At 47.0% G+C, this 20,750-nt stretch overlaps 2 protein-coding genes across 7 annotated transcripts in view; one reads left to right on the top strand and one right to left on the bottom strand.

Annotated features, from left to right (window-relative positions):
• LOC140210158 (ubiquitin carboxyl-terminal hydrolase 2-like) overlaps positions 1–3,362 on the bottom strand; it is a 52,428-nt gene extending 49,066 nt beyond the window's left edge. The window contains exons 1-2 of one of the 6 annotated variants that reach the window (XM_072279058.1): positions 3,294–3,362; positions 2,702–2,892 (exon numbers count right to left, since the gene is read on the bottom strand). The gene's annotated coding sequence lies outside the window, so the exon portion shown is untranslated. The remainder of the gene's footprint in view (positions 1–2,701; positions 2,893–3,293) is intronic. The other 5 variants (XM_072279059.1, XM_072279056.1, XM_072279057.1 and 2 more) reach the window with 5 other exon arrangements.
• Positions 2,848–20,750, top strand: part of LOC140210160 (beta-1,4-galactosyltransferase 3-like) — a 45,541-nt gene continuing 27,638 nt past the window's right edge. The window contains 2 exon segments of the mRNA XM_072279060.1: positions 2,848–3,239; positions 16,995–17,289. Of these exon segments, the coding sequence (XP_072135161.1) occupies positions 17,031–17,289 (259 nt within the window). The 5' untranslated portion in view covers positions 2,848–3,239; positions 16,995–17,030.

The raw sequence follows: 20,750 nt of genomic DNA, 5'->3' as shown, positions 1-20,750 counted from the left end.
AATAGTCAGGAGGATGCTGAAGCTGGCAGGGAATTCAGATGGCTGGGCAGTCAAGTGGTGGCTGCAGTTTAACACTAAGAGTGAAGCGATAGTGATACGTTTCAAATATTAATTATGAATCTGGAAGCCATTTGGCCCAAACATGCAAACAGAGCAATGCCAGTCACCCAATCCTTCCTTCTCCCCTGTCACCCTGCACTGCTTCTCCCACACACACCTTTGTGATCTATTTGTCAGTTACTTACAGTAAGAGCAGATTAACAGCAGCAAATTCATCGACCCCCCCCTCCCCCTCCCCCAGCATCCCCGGGATGTGGGAGAACGGAGCCCTCAGGGAAAGTCATGCAAACTCCACATAGGCAGAACCACAAGTCAGGGTTTAAAATCAGCTCCTTGGAAATCAGGCTTTATGAAAGGCTCTTTCCACAGAGATAAACACCAGAGGACATGGCTTTAGGGTGAAAGGGGAAAGGTTTGGGGGGAACTTCTTCACTCAGAGAGTGGTGGGAGTGTGGAACGAGCTGCCATCTGACGTGGTAAATGCGGGCTCACTCTTAAGTTTTAAGAATAAACTGGATAGATACATGGATGGGAGAGGTCTGGATGGTTATGGACTGGGTGCAGGTCAATGGGACTAGTGGAATAATGTTTTGGCACAGACTAGAAGGGCCGAATGGCCTGTTTTCTGTGCTGTAGTGTTCTATGGTTTTAAACACAGAATTAGTTTTTAATGGAGCCTTATGTCCTGTTCTGAGCGTTGAAATATATATATATATATATATATATATATATATATATAGAGGCTCTGAGGAGGGTAAGGATAGGGTTCCTCACTGAATTTTCTGAACAATTCAAGGACTCTGGAGAAGGTGGGGATTGGGGTTCCTTACTGAATTTTCTGAAAAATACAAGGACTCTGGAGAGGGTGGGGAGCAGGTTTCACTGAATCTTCTGAATAATACAAGGACTCAAGGGAGGGTGGGGATGGGATTTCCCAATGCGTTCCAGTGAATGGGGGAGTTTAGAGACACTACTGAAATTTCGAAGAGTGAACATGCTGAGGAAATCTGCAGATCAAACAGAAACTGTGATTATATGCTCAACCCACTAATTCCTCCAGCAGATTATTTGTCGACAAGGGATTTTAGTGGTGGTTGGAGACTCTTGGAACAGAAGTGGCACCGATGGAGAGAATTTTAAAGCATGAAGGATACAGGCGGGGCAACGGAAAACGAGGGTCTCGACGGTGGACAGCTCATGGACCAGGGTCATGGAATGAAGGCAGTGGGAAGGAAAAGCAGAAAGCCAAGGGGAAGGTTGGTTCCCCAAGTGAGGAGTCGGGGTCAGGGTCAAGTGGAGGAAAATGAAGACTGCCAAGGGTAAATGCAGTGTTCGATAGGGGGCTGGATCAGTGAGGGAGAGGGGGGGAAGATGCAGAATGTGCGGAGAGGAGGAAGGGTGCGAGGCTATTGAAAATGCTCATACATCCCAGAATTAAGTCAGGGTACTGAATTGCCCGTACTATGATTTTGATATTGGTTGAAGGAGTTAACGTAGTCAAGATTATTCTCCATGGTGTCCGAACAAGGGACCTGGATGGAGGTGAGTGATAGGGATTAAGGGGAGATCACTAGGGAACTAGGTGATAGTCTGGATCCACAAAGAAAAGCAGGGAGGCCATTCTGAGCCTGGGCTCACCACTGGTCCGACTGCAAATCCCAGTGTCTCAGTCCATTTCAGTGGCCACTTTCAAGGTTCAAGAAAGGTTGCAGAAGGGGTTTCCCTGAATGGCTCCTGAGATAGACTGAAGGATGGTCTCACAGCAAGGGCGGAAGGAACAGAGGTGCTGGGGTGGGGTAGACACATTGGGGCTGGAATCAAAGAGGGAGTTGCAGGATTCATGGACATGGAATGTGGATTTAAAGTTTTTGCTCAGAAGATAAAAGGTGGGCATTATCAACATTGTTTATATTATGCAGCACAGATTCAATCAGACTCTTGGTGCTTAGTGTTGGAAACAGGATCTATCAGTCTCCAGAGGATGAATGGAAAGAGAAGAAATTACAGGATCAGCAGGACAGCATCCAGTAATAGGTTGACTGACAAATGTCTGAACGATTTTTGCCATTTTCTAGATGCATACTAACAAATGTATGGGCTTATTCACTGATTATTGATCACCATTGGGTTTACTGATTGGTCACTGCATTTAATGTTTCACACAGATGAGCTTCTATTGCTTGGTTATTGGCCAGCATTGGGTTCGGTAATTGACAACTGGCCGGCACTGGGTTTAGTAATTGACAACTGGCCGGCACTGGGTTTAGTAATTGACAACTGGCCGGCACTGGGTTTAGTAATTGACAACTGGCCGGCACTGGGTTTAGTAATTGACAACTGGCCGGCACTGGGTTTAGTAATTGACAACTGGCCGGCACTGGGTTTAGTAATTGACAACTGGCCGGCACTGGGTTTACTGATTGTTGCCTAGATCGATTGGTTGTTGCCTGTAGGACCCAACCCATGGGTGTTGCGAATAAAACTCTGACCTCCCGGTGACCCCTCCACCGGACAAGAACCACCTGGTCCCAGATTAATTCCCAGCTATCGTGCCGCTCCGCTTTCCATCCGCAGCCCCCTGACCACTCAGTACTTTGACCCAGACTGTACCCGCTTCCCGTCCCTTCAACAAACCAGTTACCTCAGCGGCAATCCTGCCGCCGACGACGACAGCGCCATCTTAGATTTTCCCCACAGGCCGTGGCGTCATTGACGCACGACGCGCAGGGTTGTTGTCATTACGCCCTTTGTTCAGGAGACGTTGCGGAGGGTACGACTGACGTCACCTCGGTCGTGCGCTGGTTTGGCGCTGAAAACCAACAGCTTCACCATCTTAAAGGGAAAGGAGGGGATTAATGGTGTTGGCCCGAGCCGCTCATTCATTCCGCCGGTACCTATTCGAATAGTTCGTCTGCAATCAGAATTTAAACATAAGGGGCGCGATTCGCTGGACAACTGGTGATGTCATTGAGGGGTGACTGACAGAAGGAGCGTCCTCAGTGCGGGGGGGAGGTATGATGACACATGGTACATGATGTAAAAAGTGACGTCAGTGCAGGGTGGGCCTAGTGACGTTCCAGCGTGGCGACGCTACGCCACACCGCCGCCAGCCTAGGCCTGAGAGCCGCGAGCTGTCGCCGTGGACCGGCGCCGGGTCGTGGGCCATCCAGTGGCGCCAAGTGAGTATCCAGTCCGCGTCTTCGCAACGTCGCTACGGAGTCCCGCAGACTCACCCAGGGTTCGGGCGGACCAGCCTCCACGGTCACGCCTGTTCTTACCCTCTGCCGTCCGTCAACCAGGCACCGCCCCTTTCATATGTATCACAGCTGTCAGTCAAACCGACTCCGCCCTGGCATTGACGGCGCAAATCTGTCAATCACACTCAGAACCCGCCCTATTCTGTCCCACAAAATGCTCAGGTCAGCCAGCATCTATGGAGGGGAATAATACTTGCTGTTGGTATTAGTATCTGTATAATACCTCCAGTCCTCTATAATATATGCTGTCAGTATTAGCATCTGTATAATACCTCCAGTCCTCTATTCATCACTCTTTTCAGTTTTGCCCCATGGCTGGAGACCCTTCATCACAATTTGAACGGAAGGGCAGAAGCCAGAATAAGGAGGTGGGGGAGGGGAAGGAGTACGAGCTGGCAGGTGATAGGTGAAACCTGTTTAGGGGGAACTGGGTGGGGGTAGGTGGAGAAGGTAAGGCGAGACACCTTTACAGAATACATTAAACTGTTGGGTTTATGGGAACAGGGGGTAAAGCAAGAAGGGAGGGAATTATTTTGACACAGAAATGAATTGACTTTATTACTTACATCCTTCATATACATGAGGAGTAGAAATCTTTACGTAACGTCTCTGTCTAAATGTGCAATGTGCAATCTATAGTACTTTATAATAACTAGTATTTACAACAATATAACATAGAAATACAGTTGTGTCAGCATGAATTAATCAGTTTGATCAGCCTGTTGGTCCTGGCTTTTATGCTGAGGTACCGTTTCCTGGATGGCAGCAGCTGGAGCAGCTTGTGGTTCGGGTGACTTGGGTCCTCGATGATGCTTCAGGCCCGTTTTGCGCACCTCTTTGTAAATGGCCTGAATAGAGAGAAGTTCACTTCTACAGATGTGCTGGGCTGTCTGCACTACTCTCTGCAGAGTCCTGCGATTGAGGGAAGTACAGTTCCCATACCAGGCAGTGATACAGCCAGTCAGGATGCTGTCAGTTGTGCTTAGGATTTGGGGGCCCATATCAAACTTCTTCAATCGTCTGAGGTGAAAGAGGTGCCTTTTTTATCACGCCTCTGGTATGTACAGACCACAGGAGATCCTCAGTGATGTTTATGCCAAGGAGTTTTTAAGCTCTTCACCCCTCAACCCCAGATCCATTGATGTCAGTAGGGGTTAGCCTGTCTTTATTCCTCTTGTAGTTCACAACCAGCTCCTTTGTTTTTGCGACATTGAGGGAGAGGTTGTTTTCTTAACACCACTGTGTCAGGGTATTGACTTCTCTGTAGGCTGCCTCGTTATTATTTGAGATTAAGCCAATCAGTGTAGTGTCATCAGCAAATTTAATTAGCAGATTGGAGCTGTGGGTGGCAATACAATCATGGGTATACAGGGAGTAAAGGAGGGGCTTCTGTGTTGAGGGTCAGAGGGGTAGAGGTGAGGGAGCCCACTCTTACCAGCTGGTATATTATGGGTATACTATGCTTAATTATTCCTTATATCTTGTTGGAAAATGTCATTCTAGGTTGTGTAGATTTTGTCATCATGAAATATGGAAGCAAATAAGGTTGAAAGAAATCAATGCAGCTTTCATTACAATTTTTAAGCATTGATAATTTTTATTTAACAACTTTGTTAAGTTATGGGAGATTTAACTTTAATTTAACTATAGATTTAACTTTAGTTTCAAACATTCTGCCTGGAGTGAGTGAGTGAGTGGGATGTCATGGGAGATGAAACATGGGAGAGTGATCATTTTCCTATATTTATAAGCTTGGGTTGGGATTTATACCTGGGACAGGAGATCACTTTAAGGAGGTGGAACTTTGGTGAAGCAAATTAGGAGAAGCTTAAGGTTTTAGGTGATGAACATCTATTAGGGCTGAATGTTGAGGATGATGTGGATTTCTGCAATGAAAGGTTGTGTCACAATATTCTTCAAACAGCGTGAAAGTGATTCTTATTAAAAGGGGCCTTAATATGAGAAAGGCTGTACCATGGTGGACTGAGGAGTGTGAAGCGGCAATTAGGGAGAGAAACAAGTTGTTTAGGAAAGTTCAGAAGTAGCAGTCTCTGAGTGACATTAGGTATAAGAGGGCACAGGCCGTGGTAAAGGTTTACTGGAGGCCATATTGTGATAATATTGGACAGGATATTAAACTTGGAGATGTTTGGGGAATGATTAAGAAAATGTGGATTCGTAGGGCTAGGAACATTCCATTATTGATTAAAGAAAGTCATATGATCATTACTGAAATAGGGAAGGTTGAGTTACTGGCTCAGTCATCTGTTGCAATTCATAATCAAGGTCATTTAAGTGAAGTCGTTAAACAACGTAGAGATAAGGATCTAAGTGAATACCCTGATATGTTTGAAACCAGCTGTAGCAATGATAGTGATGTAGTATTTTCTTTATGTGAATTTAAGAAAGTTGTTAATAATACAGATCAGTTGGCTCCAGGAAAGGAAGTTATAAGTTATTGTATGTTAAAACATATGGCTGACTACCATATTGAGATAATATTAAAATTTTGAAATCATATTTGGAGTTTAGGCTATTTTCCCTCCTCATGGAAAATGGTAGTAGTGGTGCCTATTCTAAAACCCGGGAAACCCCCGTCGGATCTTTCTAGCTATAGACCAATATCACCAACGTCCCATTTGTGTAAACTTATAGGACGTATGGTAGTAGAGCAGTTGAATTATATTTTGGAAAAAAAGGTGATACAGCGTTTTCTTGAAGCAAATTTTGTTAGGACATTGGATTCAGTTTTGTGTTTGGAAGGTGATATTAGGAAAGCACAGGGAAAAGAAGCTGTATTAGCAGTATTTTTTGAAATTACTAAAGCATATGTTCTGGAGGGAAGGTCTTTTGATTAAATTATGGAAATTAAGAGTGAGAGGAATGCTGTATAATTTTTTCAGTGTGTTTTATGTGGACAGTCTACACAGGTAAGGGTAGGTAAAGTGTAGTTGGCTTCTATGAGGGAGAATGGGATCCCACAAGGCAGTATTTATAGTCCTTTATTATTTATTAATATGATTAATAATATTTTCTTTGAGATAGGTACTGGGGTAGGTAAATCACTTTTTGCAGATGATGGAGCTTTATGGATCAGAGGTAGAGATTTCAATTTAACTGTATATAGGATGCAATTAGCGGTTAATAAAATCAAACGGAGGGCAAGTAGATGGGGTTTTAAGCTTTCAGTAGCTAAGACATGTTATATGTTTTTTTTATTAAGTGCAATCGTGAACAATAGCCAGATCAGAAATGCTGATCAAATCAACTAGTTCCCAAAGAGAACTCTGATAGGCCAATCAGATGTTTCACTGCGGCTCAGCGATAGAACACGAAAAATCATATGTACAATTAAGAAACATTAAAAAATAGCAGAAATACTGGAGTCATGATGATCACGATGAAGTCTGCTGGTGAGAGACATTTATACACATGCTGTCCTCCATAATTCAAAGAGATTGAAGGATAAGGTTGCAGGGTGACAAAACGTGGCAGGAGCAATTGGAACTAAAAACTGATCCCTACTGGGAGAAAACAGCACCTGTTCTTTCCGCACTGTTCTCCAGAGCTTCTACAAAGGGAATCAATAGACATGCACTTAATTTGAAATTATATCATCAAACTGAACATTTCTCAGCATGTGCCTGGGTAAAAGCTGACATGGAATCAGCATATTAGTACAATAATTGACAAATGCGAAGGGCCATTAAATATCCTCGTGTCTATGTGGGCATTCTTGGGGTGCTACACAAAAATCTGTTGGCCATTTATATTTATGTATTAAGATCTGTACTGTACTTGATTATAAGCTGTGTGGCTTATGGCTCACCTTCATCTTCAATTTTAAAATGTTGATATGAGCACAGGCTTTGAGACTGTGTTGTGGTGCAGTAAGGTAATTTCTTGTTTCAGCTTTACTGGTTGAAATGGGACAATTACACCACAGTTGTGGAGGTTGAAGTTGTTGTTAACATACTGGGTTAACTTGAGGGAGCATTGAAATGATCACCCTGTTAAAAGTGTGTTGGAGGACTGTTGAGAACATCACAAGAAGAGTATTTTTAGTTTAGGGTGTCTGGGTTCTTGCTAAACTAGGAATATGGATTTGCTGGATTACGCAGTATGCCCCACTGTAGCATTTTTGGTAATCCCACCTTTGTTGTTTCCAATAGCTTTAGTTGATTTTAGGTTGCATGATTTAATGAAGTCCAAGGATCCTAATATGCCTGAGAATCTTTTGGTACATCAATATGTTAAGGAAAATTAACCATTTTTACTGATGGATCAAAAGATAATTTAACTGGGAATGTTGGTGTGGCTGGCTTTGTGCCTGAATTACAGGTAACAATAAAGAAATGTCTTAACCATTTATCAGTATATACAGCAGAATTGGTTGCCATCATTTTCACCTTATAGTGAAGGAGGAAATTTGTCCTTGCAAAGTTGCAAATTGTTCAGATTCTTTTTCGGTTTTGACTAGTCTTAAACCAGGTCATTCCAGTAGTAGGTCAGATTTACTGCTGGAAGCTCTTTAAACTTTATTTCATATTCAAAGTATTGGTTTACATGTCTCTTTCTTATGGGTCCCTGCACAGAGAGGCGTTGAGGGGAATAAGTGGGTCGATTGCTTGGCCAAAAAAGCTGTTAAAATTTCAACTATGGATATAGACCTTCCACTTCGCAAATCAGAAACTAAGGGATTGGTGGGGCTAGGGATTAGGGGATTATGGCAAATCAGAAGCTAAGGGGTTGCTGGGGCTAAGGGTAGGGGATTACGGTAAGACCTGTGGGATAATGGACACAAGGGAAGGACCATTACAGAGAACATAAAACCGTTGGACTGATGGGAGAAGGGGGTAAAACATGAAGGGAAAGAATTATATTGGCTCAAAATGCTTAATTATTCCTTGTAGCTAGAAAACGTCACTCTGGGGTATGTAGATGTTGTCGTCATTATGAAATAGTTGAACACATTCTTTTACAATGTGAAGCATATAGGATTGAAAGAAAGCAGATGCAGGCTTCACTGCTATCTCTAGGAGTTCACAGTTTTCATTTAAAATCTTTACTAAGTAGTGGAAGTGACTTTAGTGTAATTCACATTATTGTCTTTCATTATTTACAATCTATAGGACTTTTTGGGGTAATTTAGTTTTTATTTGATAAAGGGGTTTTATTTCCCATTTCTCTACACCACATGCCAGTCCAGTTGGTGGCGGTAATGCACCTTTATGTTGGACTGCCAACCGCCACGAAAAGTCAGAAAAAGAGATTGTTAGGGGAGTAACTTTAATTTAACTCATGGTATTGTCTTTCATTGCTTACAATCTATGTGGTTTTGGGGGTAAATTAGCTTTTTATTTAAAAGAGAAATAGAAAGGGTTTTACTTCCTAATTCTCTACTCCAGTCCATGACTGCCAACCACCCGAAAAAGGACGAGGAGGAGGAAGAAGAAGAAGTAGTTGTCGTGGTAGCAGTAGTAGTACTAGTAGTTGTAGTAGTTGTTTGTCCGTCGTCGTCGATCAAGACCTTGACACCATTAGTCACTTTGAGACTGGATGTGGTGTGTCCAAAGATGACCGGTCAGGCCAATTCGGGCATGGAATGTCCTGGCACATGTTGGGCAGACATGTTTAGGCTCTGCAGTTGCTGTGCTGGTGGCTCTGGACTTGCGCCACTTGTGCTTATGTTGTGCTTCAGCAGTGCGCCTTGGTTCGTAAGCTAGTGGATGAGGCAGCACCAGGTAGGGCAGTTTTGCGCCAGCATTTCCCAGGTAGTCGTGTCTATGTCAAGCGACTTCAGGGAGGCCTTTAGTGTGTCTTTGTAACATTTCTTCTGCCCTCCATACGAGCGTCTTCCAGCAGAGAGTTCCCCAAAAAGGAGCTGCTTGGGTATGCGCTTGTCCGGCATGCGGATGACATGACCTGCCCACTGGGTCTGTGCTCTCATCAGCAGTGTGTGGACTGGTGGTAGACTTGTTCTAGAGTGAACTTCAGTGTCTGGGACTCTGTCTTGCCATCTGATGCCTAATATTCTGCAAAGACAAGTCATGTGGAAATGGTTGAGCTGTCTTGCATGCCTTCGATACACAGTCCACGTTTCACAGGCATACAGGAAGGTAGTGAGTACCACGGCTCTGTAGACCTTCAGTTTTGTTGCTGGACTGATTCCTCGACGTTCCCATACAGTGGAGCGCAGTCTACCGAAAGCAGAACTTGCCTTTGTTATTCTGCAGTTAACGTCTGTATCAATAGTCACTGCTCAGGGGGGGGGTGCTGCCAAGGTAAGTAAACTGGTCCACTGCCTGTAGTTTCTGTCCTTTGACTGTGATTTTGGGTTCTGTGTACGGTGCATGAGGGGTAGGCTGCTGCATGACTTTGGTCTTTTTGATGTTGATGGTGAGTCCAAAGTTTTGACAAGCCATGGAGAATTTGTCCATATTGACTTGCATCTCTGGCTCTGAACCAGCATACAGGGCGCAGCCATCAGCAAAGAGGAAGTCTGTCAGAACAGTCTCCTTCACTTTGGTAATAGCTTGAAGTCTCCTCAGGTTGAAGAGCTTCCCATCCACTCTGGACTTGAGGCTGATTCCAGCATCACTGTCCTGGAAGGCATCATTCAGCGTGGCAGTAAACATCATGCTGAACAGTGTGGGTGCGAGCACACAGCCCTGTTTGACACCACTGGTGACTGGGAACGCCTCAGAGGATTCTCCGCCGTCCAGCACTCTGGCCATCATGCCATCATGGAACTGGCGTACCAGCTGAATGAATTTGGCGGGGCAGCTGAACTTTGACATGATCCTCCACAGGCCTTGTTGGCAGACGGTGTCGAAGGCTTTCGTGAGGTCAACAAAAGTTGTGTAGAGTTTGCGATTCTGCTCCTGACACTTCTCCTGAAGCTGGCGCGCGGCAAAATCATGTCAATAGTCCCACGACTTTTGCAAAAGCCACACTGTGATTCTGGCAGCAGGCCCAGCTCCAAATGTGTGGCCAGATGATTTAGCAGGACTCTTGCAAGGGTTTTTCCTGCGGTGGAGAGCAGTGAGATTCCTCGGTGGTTGTTGCATACTTGTCAATTGCCCCTCCTCTTGTAGAGGTGTACGATGGATGCATCTTTAAGTTTCTGAGGAATGGATCCTTGCTCCCAAAAAGACTGGAACAGTTCGGTGAGCTTCTCTATAAGTACAGGACCACCGGCTTTGTAGATCTCTGCAGGTATGGCGTCTGCCCCTGGGGCTTTGCCACTGGATAGCTGGCTGACAGCTTTCGGCTACTACAGTGGGTCATCCACGGCGCTGTTGATGTCGACCTGGGGAATCTTGTCTATCACCTCATCGTTAATGGATGACGGTCGGTTGAGGACGGCTTCAAAGTGTTCAGCCCATCTCTGCTGGATCTGAGCCTTCTCTGTAATGAGAGTTGTACCGTCTATACTCAGGAGGGGGGACTCCCGAGAGACTGAGGTCCGTGCAGTGTGTTGAGGGCTTCATAGAATCATTTCAGGTTGTTTCTGTCAGCGTATCCCTGTATTTCATCTGCCTTGGCGCTCAGCCAGACATCTTGCATTTTACGCAGTTTATTCGGGACTGTCCTGTGAGCACTGGTAATGGCGTTTTTCTTGGCAGCTGATGATGGGTCGTTCTGATGGGCACGATGAAGACGGTGCTCTTCAACAAGTAGAGCCTGTATCTCCTCATCGTTCTCATCGAACCAGTCGTGCTGCTTGCGGGTAGAGAGCCTTAGCATCTTCAGTGCAGATGAATGCACAGCATCCCTGAAGCGATCCCAGTCGTGCACAGCGCTGCCTGCAAGGTGTAGGTCAGCAAGCTTGGTTTCTAAATCTTCAGCCAGTGCCGAAGCTATGCTGGGGTTCTTCAGCCTGGCCACATTAATTCTTTTCATAGCCTTGCTTCCTTGTGATCGCCTCTTGGATCTGATGCGGAGCTTCATTTTAGGGACGGTGAGCCTGTGATCTGTCCAGCAGTCAGTGCCACACATGACCTTGGTCACTCTGACATCCTGCCTGTCTTTTCTCCTCACAATGACATAGTCGATAAGATGCCAATGCTTAGCGCGGGGGTGCATCCAGGAGGTCTTGTTACGGGTAGGCAGGCAGAAAGTTGTGTTGGTGAGGAGCAGGTCGTGTGCTGCACAGGTCTTCAGTAAGAGTAGGCCTTTACTGTTACATTTGCCCACTCCACGTCTCCCAACGACTCCCTGCCAGGCTGCAGAGTCGCACCCTACTCTTGCACTGAAGTCGCCGAGCAAGATCAGCTTGTTGGTGCTGCTCACTGCTGATAGTAGAGCATCTAGTTCTTCACAGAACCTGTCTTTTGTCACCTCCGGGTTGGTCACTGTGGAGGCATAGGTGCTGATCAGAGTGGCTTGACTTCTGTTCTGTAGTGGAAGCTGTAGTGTCATGAGCCGGTCGTTCACGCCCTTGGGGAGACTGGCAAGTTTCCGAACAAGGTGACTCCTGACGGCGAATCCAACTCCAGCATCACGACACTCATCGGTGCCGTGACTGCTCCAGAAAAAAGTGTATCCGCCTCCAGTTTGTCAGCTGACCTTCATTGGCAAGACGAGTCTCACTCAGGGCTGCTATGTCATTGTTGTATCTTGCGAGCTCTCTGGCAACTAAGGCTGTTCTTCTCTCTGGTCTGTTTGCTGTAGGGTTGTCCGATAGCATCTGCACGTTCCAAGTGCCAATGGTGAGCGGTGTCACCTTGCATTTTGTTGTGTTTGTTTGGCCGCCAAGATAGAATCCCCGCCAGCTGCGGTAAACTGGCCAGGGTGTAATGAAGCAGGCAATGTTTAGGGCATCTTTTCTAGCCCCTTCCTCATACTACGGAGGTGAGCAGCGTGTTCCGAAAGAGGGCTGTTCAGTCGCCCAGGTAGATGCTTCGGTCAGCGAAAAATGACCATTAAACCTGAGCTGCCTGTGTGCAGGTCCGTGACTACAGCTCTCAGTGTATCCACACCTGCTGCTTCGTCGCTCGCCCATCGCCACAGGGCTTCAAAGGTTGAGGGTGATGATGATGAAGATGGTGTCGAGACTAGCGCTTGATTTGGGTTTAAGTGAGGGAGAGTTGCGCAGCGTCAGCCTCACTCTCTCTTCCCAATTCCCATCTGGATTCAGTGGCAAGACAAGAGTCTAGACGATTAAAGATGGGACTAAGCACAGTGGATGACCAGGACAACTTCTGTGTCTTGTCCTGCTCTACACTTTCCACAACGCTTGCAGAGACCGCCTTCTTGACCGTTGGACCTTCCATTGGTCTCGTCCGCTCAATCCGCCAGAGTCTGTCTTCACATGCTGGGATAGACAACTCCCTATCTCACCGAGGGTTTCAGACCCGTCGGCTACCCTCACCCGGTTTAGCCCGCTAGTCAAAGCCGTTGCCCGGGGTGTGGCCGCTGTCGCATGCAAACAGCTACGGGGAGCCACAGGTGAGAGCTGAGTGCCAGGTGGGGACCAAAGGTGGACTAACCGCCCTGAAAAGGACGCAACATGTTCCCCCACCAGAGGTGCTACCCCTCCCTGACACCCCATACACCCCAGATGTTTTAGTAGTAAAGGGCTGAAGAAGAAGCAGGAATCTGATGGGAGAGGACAGTAGACCGTAGAAGAAAGGGAAGTAGGAGGAACACCAGAATAGGGGTATGGGCAAGTGAGGAGAATACCAGGGGTAAGAGGGAAATCAGAATGAGAATGAGAGAGATATCACCCTGAGGTCCAGCACCCAGACCTTGACCAATGCCTGTCATCCTGACCCCACCCTTCAACCCACCATCCCCTGCTGTCCATCACCCTGATTACACCGCCTTGATTTACAACCCTCCTACTGTCCCAACAGATAGTCCTTCACAACTTCCACAACTCCAATGAGATTCCCCGATAGACACATCTCCCCCTCCCATCTCCTGTCAGCATTTCACAGGGACCACTCCCTCTGTGACTCCCTGGACCACTCCTCCATCCCTGGTAACCACAGGAGGGCAACACCTGACCTTTCCCCTCCATTCAGGGACGAAACGTCCTGTCAGGTGAAGAAGTGATCCAGTCAGTCCCAGTCAGCCTGCTGGCTGTTCACACTGTGCTCCTCTCCACACTGGAGAAACCAGGCACAAACCTGGGGAGTGATCACTCTGAGCTCCCTAATTGCCACTCCCACCTCTCTGTTTGTTACCTCCTGCACTGGTACAACCAGTCTAACACATCCTGAAGGACCAACCCCTCATCCTCCACCCCGACCAGCGGCAGACTGTGAGACTTCATTTTGCATTCTCGACCTCTAGATAATGTACTCTCTGCCTGAAAACAGAGGAGCCAATTCTACCTGCCATCCTTTCTTCATAGCCCCTCTGTCTGCCGTATTGGACGTATCCTGGGTGCCAGATTAACATCAGCCTCACACCACAGCACCCTCTCTCATCAATTCGCTCTTTCGGAGAGTATCCCTGCTATCTCCATCTTTCTCTGCATCACAAACCAGCTGATTATTTATTTAGAGAAACAGTGTGGATGCATGCCAATGATAATAAACCTGAGCAACACACATCAAAGTTGCTGGTGAACGCAGCAGGCCAGGCAGCATCTCTAGGAGGAGGTACAGTCGACGTTTCAGGCCGAGACCCTTCGTCAGGACTAACTGAAGGAAGAGTGAGTAAGGGATTTGTGAGGGGGAGGGGGAGATCCAAAATGATAGGAGAAGACAGGAGGGGGAGGAATGGAGCCAAGAACTGGACAGGTGATTGGCAAAAGGGATACGAGAGGATCATGGGGCAGGAGGTCCGGGAAGAAAGACGGGGAAGGGGGGGGTACCCAGAGGATGGGCAAGGGGTATATTCAGAGGGACAGAGGGAGAAAAAGGAGAGTGAGAGAAAGAATGTGTGTATAAAAATAAGTAACAGATGGGGTACGAGGGGGAGGTGGGGCATTAGCGGAAGTTAGAGAAGTCGATGTTCATGCCATCAGGTTGGAGGCTACCCAGACGGAATATAAGGTGTTGTTCCTCCAACCTGAGTGTGGCTTCATCTTTACAGTAGAGGAGGCCGTGGATAGACATGTCAGAATGGGAATGGGATGTGGAATTAAAATGTGTGGCCACTGGGAGATCCTGCTTTCTCTGGCGGACAGAGCGTAGATGTTCAGCAAAGCGGTCTCCCAGTCTGCGTCGGGTCTCGCCAATATATAAAAGGCCACATCGGGAGCACCGGACGCAGTATATCACCCCAGCCGACTCACAGGTGAAGTGTTGCCTCACCTGGAAGTACTGTTTGGGGCCCTGAATGGTGGTAAGGGAGGAAGTGTAAGGGCATGTGTAGCGCTTGTTCCGCTTACACGGATAAGTGCCAGGAGGGAGATCAGTGGGGAGGGATGAGGGGGACGAATGGACAAGGGAGTTGTGTAGGGAGCGATCCCTGCGGAATGCAGAGAGGGAGGGGGAGGGAAAGATGTACTTAGTGGTGGGATCCCGTTGGAGGTGGCGGAAGTTATGGAGAATAATATGTTGGACCTGGAGGCTGGTGGGGTGGTAGGTGAGGACCAGGGGAACCCTATTCCTAGTGGGGTGGCGGGAGGATGGAGTGAGAGCAGATGTGCGTGAAATGGGTGAGATGCGTTTAAGAGCAGAGTTGATAGTGGAGGAAGGGAAGCCCCTTTCTTTAAAAAAGGAAGACATCTCCCTCGTCCTAGAATGAAAAGCCTCATCCTGAGAGCAGATGCGGTGGAGACGGAGGAATTGCGAGAAGGGGATGGCGTTTTTGCAAGAGACAGGGTGAGAAGAGGAATAGTCCAGATAGCTGTGAGAGTCAGTAGGCTTATAGTAAACATCAGTGGATAAGCTGTCTCCAGAGACAGAGACAGAAAGATCTAGAAAGGGGAGGGAGGTGTCGGAAATGAACCAGGTAAACTTGAGGGCAGGGTGAAAGTTGACCAGGTAAACTTGAGGGCAGGGTGAAAGTTTTCCCTCCCCCCCCCTCTGCATTCCGCAGGGATCGCTCCCTACGCAACTCCCTTGTCCATTCGTCCCCCCCATCCCTCCGCACTGATCTCCCTCCTGGCACTTATCCGTGTAAGCGGAACAAGTGCTACACATGCCCTTACACTTCCTCCCTTACCACCATTCAGGGCCCCAAACAGTCCTTCCAGGTGAGGCAACACTTCACCTGTGAGTCGGCTGGGGTGATATACTGCGTCTGGTGCTCCCGATGTGGCCTTCTATATATTGGCGAGACCCGACGCAGACTGGGAGACTGCTTTGCTGAACATCTACGCTCTGTCCGCCAGAGAAAGCAGGATCTCCCAGTGGCTACACATTTTAATTCCACATCCCATTCCCATTCTGACATGTCTATCCATGGCCTCCTCTACTGTAAAGATGAAGCCACACTCAGGTTGGAGGAACAACACCTTATATTCCGTCTGGATAGCCTCCAACCTGATGGCATGAACATCGACTTGTCTAACTTCCGCTAATGCCCCACCTCCCCCTCGTACCCCATCTGTTACTTATTTTTATACACACATTCTTTCTCTCACTCTCCTTTTTCTCCCTCTGTCCCTCTGACTATACCTCTTGCCCATCCTCTGGGTCCCCCCCCCGTCTTTATTCCCGGACCTCCTGTCCCATGATCCTCTCGTATCCCTTTTGCCTATCACCTGTCCAGCTCTTGGCTCTATCCCTCCCCCTCCTGTCTTCTCCTATCATTTCGGATCTCCCCCTCCCCCTCCCACTTTCAAATCCCTTACTCACTCTTCCTTCAGTTAGTCCTGACGAAGGGTCTCGGCCTGAAACGTTGACTGCACCTCTTCCTACAGATGCTGCCTGGCCTGCTGCCTTCACCAGCAACTTTGATGTGTGTTGCTTGAATTTCCAGCATCTGCAGAATTCCTGTTGTTTGATAATAAACCTGATTCTGATTCCGGGAACAGGCCCTTTTGATGCATGCTGTCCAATAGCCCACCTATTTAACCCTAGCCTAATCACAGGACAATTTACAATAACCAATAAACCTACTAACCGGTACGTCTTTGGACTATGGGAGGAAAACAGAGAACCGCGCAGTCACTGGAAGAATGTTACAAACTCCTTACAGACAGCGAGAGTTGAACTCGGAACTTCATGCCCCGAGCTGTAATGCATTAACTGCTACCATGACTGTGGCATCCTAATTCTCTGAAACAAAAAAAAAATCAAAATGCTAGAAATACTCAATAGGTCAGACAGCATCTGTAGAAAGAGACACAGTCAGTTTAGAAAGTTCATGGATGTCAGAATGGTTCTGGCCAAGTGAATCGTTGACTTTCTCTCTTCACAGATGCTGCCAGACCTGCTGAGTGTTTCGGCATTTTCTGTATCTTTACCTTTCAAATTTCCGGCATTTCAGCTTATTTAAAATGTTCATTCACACAGAACTGACCATGACCCTCTCAAATGCAGCTGTCCATCACCCTGATTCTGCCTAACAACATCATCATCCCAGCTGTCTGTCCCCTCATCCAGGTCCTCTGCTATAATATTTCCTCCATTACAACGTCAGTGTTAATGGCTCATATTCATTCTCCCATCCTTTACAATCCTGGGATTAATAATTCCTAGGATTAACAACTCTTCCATTACAGAAGTGGGGGTTAATGACTCCCCCTTACAGACTTTGCTCTGTTTACAGGGTCCTGAGGCTGACGGCTGTAGCACACACTTCAGGATGATGCGGTGCCTCTCCTTGCCCTCCTGCTGGGACCGACAGTGCACCTTTGGCCTACTCCTGGCCTCACAGCTCCTGTTCCTGCTTTATTACACGTTCGGCGGGATCCGCAGCGTGGCATCCCTGCTGTGGCGGGGGTCCCAGCCTGTCTGGGACTACTCCAGGACGCAGGACGTCTACACCAACATCAGCCTGATTCAGCAGCCCATACCAGAGACCCAACACCTCTTCTATTGCCCCCAGCAACCTCCCCATCTAGGTAAGCGGCTCAAATATGTGTGTGTGTGTGTCTGTCTGTCTGTCTGTTGGGGGGGTTGAGGTGGAGGAATGTTGATAATGTGAGCTGTGAGTCAGGCAATGGGTATGTGGGTGTGGTGGAGGCAAAGGGATGAGAATGAGGAGGGTATTGGAAACGATAGGAGTGGGGAAGCAATGAATGGAGGTGGGATGAGGACTGGGTTCACCAAAATGTACAGCAGGGAAGGCAAAGTAAGATGGTGGGGGATTCATTTGTCAGACACTCCTCAACCTATTGCTCCAGATGTTTTTGTTCTTGTTCCTAATAATATGGGCACAAAACAGATGAGGTCCTGCAAAGAGAAGTTAGCAAGTTAGGCAGCAAATTTGAAAACGAGGACTTCTAGGGTTGCAGCTTTGGGTACTACAACCTAAAAGAAGCTCAATAGGGACAAACAGGAAATTGTAGGCAGGTAAGTCCTACATCTGTGAAAGGAGAGCTACAGAGAAAGCTCTTCTGGATAAGTTATATGCACACCTGAAAAGGCAGGCGTTTGTTATAGATGGTCAGCATGGCTTTGTCCTGTTCTTATCAACCTGAGCTTTTGAGGTGGTGACAAAAGTCATTGATGAGGGTTGGGTAGTTGATGTTGTGATCTTGGATTTGAATGAAGGCTTTTGACAAGTTCCTTCATGGTAGGTTGATCCAGAAGATTAAGGCACATGCGACCCCTGGAGACTTTGTAGATTGGATTCAAAAATTGTCTGCCTGTAAAAGATGTTGTTGTTGTTGTTGTTGTTCGTCCATCGTACATTGGTGACGACCTCGACACCATTATTGATGGTGTCGAGACTAGCGCGTGATTTGGGTTTAAGTGAGGGAGAGTTGTGCAGCGTCAGCCTCACTGTCTCTTCCCAATTCCCATCTGGATCCAGTGGCAAGACAGAGTCGTGACGGCTGGAAATGGGACTAGTCACAGTGGATGACCAGGACGTCTTCTGTGTCTTGTCCTGCTCTACACGTTCCACGACGCTTGCAGAGACCGCCTTCTTGACCGTTGGACCTTCCATTGGTCTCGTCCGCTCAATCCGCCGGAGTCTGCCTTCACATGCTGGGATAGACAACTCCCTATCTCACCGAGGGTTTGAGACCCGTTGGCTACCCTCACCTGGTTTAGCTGGCTTGTCGAAGCCGTTGCCCGGGGTGTGGCCGCTGTCGCATGCAAACAGCTACAGGGAGCCACAGGTGAGAGCTGAGTGCCAGGTAGGGACCAAAGGTGGACTAACCGCCTTAAAAAGGACGCGACATGTTCCCCCAGCAGAGGTGCTACCCCTCCCTGACACCCCATACACCCCGTAGAAGATAGAGTAGCAGTGAAGGGGCGTTATTCTGACTAGAGGTCTGTGATCAGTGATGTTCCACAGGGATCAGTGTTGAGAACTCCCTTGTTTATGATATATTTAAATGATTTGGATGAAAATGTGGGTGGGCTGATTTGTATGTTTGCAGACAGCACAGAACTTGGTGGAGTTGTGGAGAGTGAAGAGGGTTGCTTGCAGGATTTAGATTCAGCAGGAGAGAGATTAGTTGGGACTGAGGGCAGAGAAGTAGCAGACGGAGTTTAATACGGACAAGTGTGAGATGTTGCACTTTGAGAGATCAAATGTAACAGGAAATGGTATAGTTAATGGCAGGACCCTTGGTGTACAGAGGGAACTTGGGATGCATCCACTGAATTAGAATCAGAATTAGGTTTAATGTCTCTGACATACGTCATGAAATGTGTTGTTTTGCTGTAGCAGTACAGTGCAATAGATAAAAATAATATAAATTATAATGAGAAGTACATTAAAACTATTATCTTAAATAAGTAGTACAAAAATACTGAGGTAGTGTGCATGGCCGAGTACTCGAGAGACCCATGATGGATCTGGCTTAGTTCACAACTCTCTTTGGCTTTCTTGCAATCCTGTGCAGATGCCCCGTCATAACAGACGGTGATGTAACCAGTCGGAATGCTCTCCATGTTACATCTGTAGAAATTTACGAGAGTCTTTGGTGACATAACAAAGCTCCTCAAACTCCTAGTCGCTGACATGCCTTTTTCATAATCAGATGAATACCTTGTGTCCAGGACCTAGATAACATAGATTTACAGCTCCCTGAAAGTAACAACAGAGGTAGATGGACAGCATGCTTCATCAGTGGAGGTGTTCTTTATAAAAGTCTGTATCAAACTCTTGCAGAATATGAAACTTTGGTTAGGCTACTTCTTGAGTATTGTGTGCAGTTCTGGTCATCTCATTACAGGAGACCATGGAGAGAGTGCAGACGAGGTTTACCGGAATACTGCCTGGATTACAGAGTATTAATTGGGGATGTTTTCTCTGGAATGAGTGAGCTGAAAGTTTATAAAAGGGGACCACGGTCTTGTCAAGGTTTGGAGGCTTGCATGCCTCAATGACTCAGAGATCTTTGCTGGCTGGAATCAGGGCTACTGACACGATGAAGGAACCCGTGGAAACAAGACCAGAATTGGTTTCGTGGCCAAGGGCAGACAGATGGGGTCCTTCAGTGCAGCCCCAAAACAGCAGCAGCATTACAGGTAAATAGGGCAGACAGTGAGAGTCTCTTTCCCCAGCTGTGTAATGTCGAGGTACAGACACAGAAAGCAGGACTTTCATATGATGAAAGACTGGATCGACTAGGCTTATATTCGTTGGAATTTAGAAGATTGAGGGGGGATCTGATTGAAACGTATAAAATTCTAAAGGGATTGGACAGGCTATATGCAGGAAGATTGTTCCCAATGTTGGGGAAGTCCAGAATGAGGGGTCACAGTTCGAGGATAGAGGGGAAGCCTTTTAGGACCGAGATTAGGAAAAACTTCTTCACACGGAGAGTGGTGAATCTGTGGAATTCTCTGCCACAGGAAACAGTTGAGGCCAGTTCATTGGCTATATTTAAGAGGGAGTTGGATATGACCCTTGTGGCTAAAGGGATCAGGGGGTATGGAGGGAAGGCTGGTACATGGTTCTGAGTTGGATGATCAGCCATGATCATACTGAATGGCGGTGCAGGCTCAAAGGGCCGAATGGCCTACTCCTGCACCTATTTTCTATGTTTCTATGTTTCTATAAACTTAAGGTGAAAGAGGGAAGGTTTAAAAGAGATTTATGAGGCAAGTTTTTTTGTACCTGAGGAGTGGTAGGTACCTGGAATGCAAGCCATAGGTGATGGTGAAGGTAAATGTGATAACAATTTTCAAGAGACTATTAGGAAAATGCAGAAACTAGAAGGGAATGCATGGATGTGCCAAGTGTTGGGGTCAGTTATATTGGCCAGAGCAGACAAGAAGGATGGATGATCCTGTACTGTGTAGCTGGAAGAAAAACTCACAGTTTAAAATAACTGTGGCCACAGAAAATGAAGAACCAGTCAATGTGCATAATCAGGGAACCAGCCAGTGATGTGAGAAAGCA

The sequence above is a fragment of the Mobula birostris genome, chromosome 14, assembly GCF_030028105.1.
Source record: "Mobula birostris isolate sMobBir1 chromosome 14, sMobBir1.hap1, whole genome shotgun sequence".
Lineage (NCBI taxonomy): Eukaryota > Metazoa > Chordata > Chondrichthyes > Myliobatiformes > Myliobatidae > Mobula > Mobula birostris.
This window is presented reverse-complemented; position numbering and strand designations above follow the sequence as displayed.